Source organism: Barbus barbus (genome assembly GCF_936440315.1).
Source record: "Barbus barbus genome assembly, chromosome: 23".
Lineage (NCBI taxonomy): Eukaryota > Metazoa > Chordata > Actinopteri > Cypriniformes > Cyprinidae > Barbus > Barbus barbus.
The window spans coordinates 13,021,923-13,031,291 of record NC_136751.1 but is presented as its reverse complement, the minus strand read 5'-3'; the positions used below and the strand labels follow the sequence as shown (position 1 = coordinate 13,031,291).

At 38.2% G+C, this 9,369-nt stretch overlaps 1 protein-coding gene across 1 annotated transcript; it reads right to left on the bottom strand.

Annotated features, from left to right (window-relative positions):
- Positions 1–4,715: 4,715 nt before the first annotated feature.
- On the bottom strand, positions 4,716–8,323 carry LOC306843000 (extracellular calcium-sensing receptor-like; the record flags this gene model as incomplete). Its single annotated transcript, XM_079374249.1, has 6 exons — positions 4,716–5,629; positions 5,777–5,900; positions 5,974–6,195; positions 6,399–7,184; positions 7,623–7,917; positions 8,103–8,323. 6 exons carry the CDS (start codon positions 8,321–8,323, stop codon positions 4,716–4,718), a joined length of 2,562 nt encoding a protein of 853 aa, XP_079230375.1.
- Positions 8,324–9,369: the final 1,046 nt, after the last annotated feature.

The following is a 9,369-nucleotide window of genomic DNA, read 5'->3' as shown; positions in this document are numbered from 1 at the left end:
AAATGCTACAAAACGGCTTGCTCTGACAAGAGCTGTTTTTGACAGGTTTAAAAAGGTGTATTTTTACACTACCATTGAGAAATTTTAATCAAACAATGTAACAGACTTTTCATTGAGACCCTAAAGAATCATATTAACTTGTGGAAAATGTTCATCTGATGACCCCTTTAAATATATAGGTCAGTCATGAAACTCTAGATGGCGCAGGCTGATGGGTTGTTAACCTAAATTATGATATTCAGAGAATTAAACAACTTGGCACAAGCTGATTCATTCTGCATATGCAGCCAATGAGTTTACTGCCTTGCATTTATATGGCTGGCTACCATTCACTTGAGATGCTTGCAGTGCACTTTCAGAGTTTCTCTGAAACCCTCCACATTTCCCAGCTCCACACGTGTAGATCAATTACGGGTCATTTTATATGCTATTTGTGCAGCACCAGTATGTTTTAATTACTCACTGCACTCTATCACCATATGCATCGGCAGTAGCAAGTTCCTGTACTTGCTTGCAGCAGCAGCAATAATCTAAAATTACAGCAATAACCAGCAGCAGCAGCAATTCAGCAGCAGCAACAGCAGTGTAGCAGATCTATCCCGCCAAGATTAAAATACATTAACATTGTCATATCCATCACCATGCTAAAATCTTCAGAGTTGTCATGATTGAATTAAAGTATCTTAATGGTGAGTTCACACTACACAATTCTAGCCCAGATTTTCACTATCTGACAGGTTTTGCGAAATCACAGACAAATGCTCGAAATCGGAGGCAAATTGGTGCTCATTAACACGAGTGACAATCACAACGTGTGAATTATCAAAGACATGATCTGAATCGCCAGTGCATCGCTGACGCCTGTTAAATATTTGGCATGCTAAATATCTGGATCTGTCAGTGATTCAAAATCCTGCTGTGTGAAATGATTTCTGACTGAAAAATACATCTGCGATGATCTACAGCCAATGAGAGAGCAAGATACAGGGCAGTGGGAAGTTTGGGGAGGAATTATAGACAACTATATCAGAAAGCATGGCTTTGGTTCTGAGAAAAGCTCCTTCTCTGTCTATTTGGACCCAAGAAATGGAGGAAAGTTTAGTCAAACATTTGTGTCACAAACATCTTGTGGGCTACCATTTTTATAACATTTTCAGTCTCGCATAATTCTGATATCACGCGTGATCTTGCGTTATTTCCTTATCACTTCTCGTTTGGTTGTGAAACATAGTTTGCGGACCAGACAGTGGTGCCAACTTGAAAGTGCCACCCTATTCAGTGCTGCCCATGAACTGGCCAGACTCGTAGTAGAATGAGACACTAGGTTTGTTGGAATTGGTAAACTCTGGGTAGAATATGCTTGTGCAATAGTGTTCACTATTCAATGTGAGAGACACAGTTTCGAGACTGGGCATCCAATGCTTTTTTTAATCAAAACACAATCAACTGAGTGTGTGACTGTCGCTACACCTACAGTATATGCACTCAATGTATGTGCAAAGTACTCTTACTGGGCACACTTTAGAAAGATCAAGTCCTGTAGTTAAGGAATCTGGGTCAGGTTGAAAGGCTGCAAGTTCAACCATCTGATTAACTGTGCAAGGACTGATAACCTTGGGAAGAAAAGCCAGATTCAGCCAAAGAGAGGCCCCTAAGTAATCTGCTTTCCATTGCTTTCTATTGATCCACATTTGTAAAACTGCATTTTTCCATCTCAAAAATATATCTAAATTACGACCTATGCTCTCAATGTCAAATGCAGAAACGTTAATTCATGCGTTCATGACCTCAAGGTTAGATTATTATAATGCTTTATTGGGTGGTTGTCCTGCACGCTTAAAAAAACAAACTTCAGCTGGTCCAAAACACAGCAGCTAGAGTTCTTACTAGAACCAGGAAGTATGACCATATTAGCCCGGCTCTGTCAACACTGCACTGGCTCCCTATTCAACATCGTATAGATTTTAAAATCTTTGCTAATTACTTATAAAGCCCTGCATGGTTTAGCACCTCAGTACTTGAGTAAGCTCTTATCACATTATAGTCCTCCACGTACATTGTGTTCTCAAAACTCTGGCAATTTGATAATACCTAGAATATCAAAATCAACTACAGGCAGCAGATCCTTTTCATATTTAGCGCCCAAACTCTGGAATAATTTACCTAACATTGTTCGGGAGGCAGACACACTTTGTCAGTTTAAATCTAGATTAAAGACCCATCTCTTTAACCTGGCTTACACATAACACACTAACACATTTCTAATATTCAAATAGGCAAGGCAATTTTATTTGTACAGCACATTTTTACAAACAATTTGTCTCAAGGGCTTTACATCGCATCATAACAACATCCTCTGGGGACAGTTCCCCATTGATAACCAAAGAAATAATTGGCACAGTATACTTGATACTTGTTTAGATCTGCAATGTTCAGTCAAACACTTGTTTTACTTTACAGTGGAAAGGCTAGGGGCCCTGTTCCCTCAGTTGAGGCTGAAAGAGGATAAGATGAGGGAGGAATTCACAGACTATCAGGTGACAGATAGCAAGCAACTCCCCCAAGAAGACAGAATTGACAGATTTTGGGGCCTGGTAGGAAAGGACATGAGGTTTAGTGAGCTGCCAAAACTTATGAAGACTTTACTATGCATTCCCCATAGCAATGCAAGTTCAGAAAGGGTGTTTAGCATGGTATGAAAGATTGTTACAGAGAATAGGATGTCGTTAGACAACAGTACAGTTTGCGCTGTACTCTCATGTAAAATTAACCCACAAATACACTCAGCCCACAAATACACTCCTTCCAAAACAGTCTTAAAGAATGCAAAGTCTGCAACAAATGAGTACAATAAGTCACTAAAAGAGTAAAGAAAAGTTATGTGAAATGAAAAGAAAAACTGTACAAAAAAGCAATATGAAATGAATGAGTGTGTGAATGTGAAAAGAATGTGGAATGAAAATGAAATGTAAATGTAAAGACAAGCAATGTTAAATGAACAGAAAATATGCAAATAAGCCTTTAAATAAATGCTCTTCATATATACCCTTTTGTGTTTTCATTTAGGCTATGAATGTTCACAGCATGTCAATGTCAACAAAGGTAGGCCTATCATTGGCTTTATGCACAGCTGCACTACTTCCTGAACTTCACCCAGCTCCTTTGTTTCCTGTCTGCCATTATTGGACAAACTGATCACCTGGATTAATCAGTTTGTCCAATAATGGCAGACAGGAAACAAAGGAGCTGCCTGAAGTTCAGGAAGTAGTGCAGCTGTGCATAAAGCCAATTGTAGTTTATAAGTGGTTGACAAGTGGTGATTTTAGCTTTCTTGTCACCTGTCTTAAAATGTAAGGGATACTAGAGCTTGGTTGGGGTGGTGGGACTGCTCGTGGCGGCCGCCGGAAAATTTCCCTTATTTTCAAATCCAAAACTTGACAGGTATGCTATTGTCCATCTGTATTATTGACACACTATTTTCCTATTTAATACTGTAAAGCTGCTTTGACACAAGCTGTATTGTTAAAAGCGCTATATAAATAAAGGTGACTTGACTTGACAAAGTCATCAGATTTTTAGGTTTTGGCTGTCTGAACTTACTGGAACTCTTTTTTTTTTTTTTTTTTTTGTAAAATAAATATTAAATATAACATAAAAATAAGCATATTTTAAAAAAAATATGGTACTTTTAGAGGAAAATAAAAGAAAGAAAAAAAAAAGCCTAAAATCACAAAAATGCATGAATTCTAAAATATAGTGATATGCCCACTAAGGACCAATTAAGGGCTGCTATATGAAGGGTGCTTGAGGGTTCAACATGCTTTTGAGGTTTGAGCAAACAAACTTGCAATAATGTGTTTTCGGGAATTTTAATTAATTAATTAATTAATTTTCTCACAGTGCTGAAAGTCATAGGCTATTAAATTAGAGTAGACATCACTTGTATTCTTTTATGGCAAATTTGTTAATTTTTCACGTCAACATGTATTTTGACGAAAAAAGATGCATTGTCGCTTTAATTTGTGCCACTGCCACTTCTGCTCTAGTGTGAATGCTGTAATTTGCTGACATGGTTACCAATTTATATATGCTGTACTTAAGCTCTGCTTACACATCCAGTGTGAAATTGAAGAGTTCTGTTGTTATGAGTGAAGATGTCCACGCTGGAATTAATAGTTTTGTTTTACCTTCCTTTTATGTTGTTAGGCTACAGTGGCAGTGCTCTTTCTATTTCACAGGAACAACAACAATTATAAAAAGGTCTAGTTTGTTGTGATCATTATTTTGTCTCTTGTGATCTCTACATAATTTAACATGGTAGTTTTTCCATTCACAAATTATTTTTACAAAGGAAGACAAATGGTACAAATGGTTTACATGACTTTGTAAAACATCACAAATATTAGACTATTATAAAGAAATGTTATAAATAAAATCATATTTTATTTGTATATATACAACTCAAACATGCTAAATGAAATATTTTATATCTATAATTACATGTGTAATTACAAAACTATATAAATGCAAATTTCTTTTTAAGTTTTAAGTTTAAACTATTTTTGGAACAGTTTCACAATATACAGTATATGTTTAATAGCACATGTTAGCACAAACAAGTACAACAGCTATATCAGGTGATATGAAAGTTTACACATTAAAAAAACTATTTCTTATCAATTAAAAAGTTGGCATGAGAGCTCTGTGTGTGCACGTCAGAGGGCTTTTGATGGTACTTTACCCATTAAATGTTTTTTGGTATTCTGCTCTGGTCTAAAAACTATAATGAAACACTTAGGAGCGAAAATACAGAGAATCAGGCCAAAGCTTGAAGCTAAAATAGCAAATATCTCCACAGCTACAGTGAATTTCCCAGGAGAGCTGACATATGCTGGAACAAATGTGATCCATACAGCACAGAATATGAGCATACTGAATGTGATGAACTTAGCTTCATTGAAGTTATCAGGCAGCTTTCGGGCAAGAAAAGCTAAAACAAAGCAAAGGAAAGCTAAGAGGCCAATATAACCCAGTACAGCCCAGAAACCTATAGCTGATCCTAGACCACATTCTAGAATAATCTTTTCTTTGTAGTGTTGCATATTGTTGTAAGGAAAAGGGGGGGATAGTGATAACCAAAGCACGCATATAAGTACCTGTACAAGAGTGAAACCCAAAACACTGAGTCTCTGTTGAGGAGGCCCAAACCATTTCATGACATTACTTCCTGGAAGTGCAGCCCTGAAAGCCATTAACACCACTATTGTTTTCCCTAGAACACAGGAGATACAGAGGACAAAAGTGATCCCAAATGCTGTGTGACGCAACATACAGGACCACTCAGTGGGCCGACCAATAAAAGTTAGTGAACAGAGAAAACACAGAGCCAGTGAGAAGAGCAATAGGAAGCTCAGCTCTGAGTTGTTGGCTTTTACTATTGGAGACGTCCTGTTTTTATAGAACACTATAGCCATGCTCAAAGCTACTAAAGCTCCAGCTACAGAGAAAACAGTGAGGATGATCCCGAGGATCTCATCCCAGGAGAGAAACTCCACTGGTTTAGGAAGACATTTGTCCTTATCTTTGTTGGGCCAGTACTCAGGATGGCATGGATAGCAATCTACAGAATCTGGAAAATTGAATTAATAGTTAAATTGCTCACAGACGTTTTAGCCCTGTGATGGATTGTGAAAATGGAAAATTGATTGATGAATGACTTTGTGGAGCAAGGTTGCTTTAAGCCTAAAAAAAAAGAAGAAGAAAAAAAAAACAGCACCTGTCTTATTGCTGATCTCTCCTTCAGCACAGTTAATGCAGTCATAACAGCAGACAGGTCTTCCTTTCTGTGCAGCCTTCCTAGTACCTGGAGGACAGCTCTCACTGCACACAGACACAGGCACCTGCAGGTGACAAGTACACACAGCACTCACACATATTCACAATTACATAGAAACCTAACAAAACATTGTATACCGTTTCTTTGCCATCATTCCAAATGATAGCTCGACTCAGACTGAATTCTTGGCCTTTAGGTTGGGATGCATCATAATGGCCCACTGTCACAAAATCAATTGAAGCGTCTCCCTGAAGCTGCCAATTCACAAGTTCATAGGTTGCCACAGGGTCTCCATTGGTGTCGAACGAAATATGATAATTATTTTGAGTGAAGTTTACTTGCTTAAGCTTATCAAAAACCTGCAGGAGGGACAAACAAAATCCAGATGTATTTTGCGTATATATAAACACAAACTCATACACACACATTTATACACACACATACAGTATAAAAGCACATCAGGAAACGTTTAATTAGATTAAACTGTATCTCTATTTGTTTATGGTAATTTAAAAATCAGTTTACTCCATAACGATAATAAATCAATCAATAAATAAATTACCTGCTGGGGTTCAACTTTCACGTTTTTGTCACAATGTTTTTTGTTACAGACAATGCCATGGAGGGCATGAGCTATAGCATATGTGGCTTTGTACACCATGTTAGTGATCCGCAACTGGGACGTGTCTGTGTACGGGTTCTGTAATGCGCGCAGGTCCTCTGTGCCATCACATTCTGGCATACCAGTAGAAGAACCCGTCTGCTGCTTTAGACTACAGCTGAATGAACTTTCCCAGAATTCTGTCAGCAGGGGAAATTTCAGCGCTTGTTGTGGAGACAGATCAAGTAGAAAATCACGAAACCCAGGGATAACAGACCGCGGGATTCCAAAGCCTACAGCACCAATACACAAATTAAAACGCAGCATTTCGGGGTCTGTAACCCACGCCTCGCTGCCAATCCACTGCATCGGGGGAGGAGGCTCGTGGCTCAGCTCTTCTAAAAGGATTCTCATATCACCTGAGGCCAGGAAGGCAACAATTACACGAGCCATTGATCTGCGAATGACTTCAGCCACTCTTTTCAGTTTGCTGCGCGGCTGGGTCCTGTAATAGGCCTCAGAATATTCCACACAGATTCCCTCCTCCTCAGCAGCTTTCAAGAATGATGCCATGCCATTGTTCCCATAGTCTGAATCGCTGCGCACAGCTCCGATCCACGTCCATCCGAAGTGCTTGACCATCCGTGCCAGTGCTGCCGCTTGATGGTGATCGCTGGGGATGGTCCTGAAGAAAGTAGGATACTGCCGTTTGTCACTGAGACAGGCGCATGTTGCGTAATGGCTCACCTATTGTGCACCGTGAAAGGAAAAGGGAAAAGTAAGCAACCCATCACAAAACACAAAAAGTGAATTGCATACGCTACATTCTGAGGGGCAATCCACATAGGACGCATATTTAAATTCTCAATGCGCTACTCTTAAACGTTATTTGTACAGGTGCGCTAAACATTTCGGACATGGCGCGTGTCAAGATTTATATTTTAAATCGTATTTTCTCTCAAATATTATTCAGACCGTGTTGTAACCAAAACTAGAACTTGGGGTATATACACGGTATAAAGTTCAGAGCGCTCATTTGTGTACTGACATGGTCGACAGCTTAATGCACAATTACCATAATGTAGGTCAAAACACGTCTATCTATCTATCTATCTATCTATCTATCTATCTATCTATCTATCTATCTATCTATCTATCATGAAAAAAAATAAAAATAACCCGCACCTGTGGAATTCCAAATGGACCGAGAAGTCTTGAAATGCTTATAGACGGTGTGGAGCCAGATTCTGCCACTACTGCTGTAACAGCTGCAGATTTTGCACAGGAATCAGTGTCGTTAAATATTAGATCTAGTCCGTTGGCAAGCTGAAAGGCTACTTTGACTGCCATTGGCACAGAGGCACAAGAGTCATATATATGATACCCTAAAGTGACGCCCGGTAAGAGATCGGAGCTGTTGTTGATCTCCTCGATGGCGAATTCAAAGGCACGAACAAAGCGCATCTCTCTGAAACCCACGCTGTTGAGACGAAAATAAATAAATAAAAATATGAACATGGAAAAAAAATGCACATCTCATTTTTCATAATCATTTCATAAGATTACAAACAACAGATCATTGCAAATTCTCACAAACTTTGAACAGGTTATATGTGCAATATCATGCTAAAAATATGATATCCCTTCCTACATGTATATGCTAACCTCCCACTGCACTCTAGTGGTTGTGGCTGTCTAGTGTAAGTGTGCTTCTCTGTCCTCAGATAGTCATGAATGGAGAAAACCCCCCCAATAACCAAGTCTCCGTTCTTGAAGAGTGCAGGGGCCTGAGGGTTGCCTTGCAGGATGCAGGTGCCAAAATGAACTCCACACACAGCAGGACAAAGCCTGGCAATGCAAAGTACTGTTATGATTGACACATGCATGTCTCCTGCTAGAACAGCGAGCTCTCCAAATATCAAGTGAGCATTACACCATGTTTAAATAGCCACTATTGTTTTCTGTGACAATGAATTTGCAAGGGAAAATACGTAAGAGGGCGTGATTAATATATGTTAATACTCAGTCACAATTACAATATATCATAAGGTTAATCCTAAAAAAAAAAAAAAAAAAAAAAAAAACACAACTTGCTTTCATCAAAGTCACTCCACCCCCTGTCAATCCCAGCAGAAATACATTACTTTTAAAATGCATTTTTATATTTCTTTCTGTCACTATACTACTTATTTTAAAAGTTTACAATCTTATTAAACTCTGACAAATAGGCCATATTCTGCACCCTGCGTTTTACGTCTTCGTTATTATTATTATTATTATTACTTATAAAGAGCATGGATGTACTGTCCCAGTAGAGACGTATAATTGAGTTTGGCCTGTGTTGTACCTTAGGGTCTCTCCAAAACATTCTGCAGGAAAAGAAGATCATAATTGTAGTGTCCAGTAAATGAATACACTAGCACACACTGCTGAACCATTGTGTGATAACTACTTGTAAAATGTCTCATTGTGTATGAATGGTAACAATAAGACATTAACCCTCCTATGGTGTTTGGGTTCCCTGTTTGATGTTTTCTTTCATTGAAAAACATGGTTCCCTTAATTTATTCTAATTTTAGTGATTAAAATATAAATATGATAAAGTTAATTCTGTATTAATCAATTAAATAATTTACATTTGGTTTATTGAAATAAATAATTTGTGAATAGCAGTAACTAGTCTCAGTTAACAAGTGCTATAACAAGTCTCAGTTAGCTTAACGCAGGACACATAGCAGGTTTTTTTTTAAACAAGCATTAGTCAATTAATAGAGTGCAAGTCTAAAAGAAGCAGGTTTTTTTTATAGAATTAGAATAGAGAGTGCTATAGTTAGAGGGTCAAATAAAGATGGACGAGATAGCCGATTCTTGAAGATGGTTAAGGATTCAGCTGCATATATTTTTCAATATACTGTATACACAGTGGTGGCCA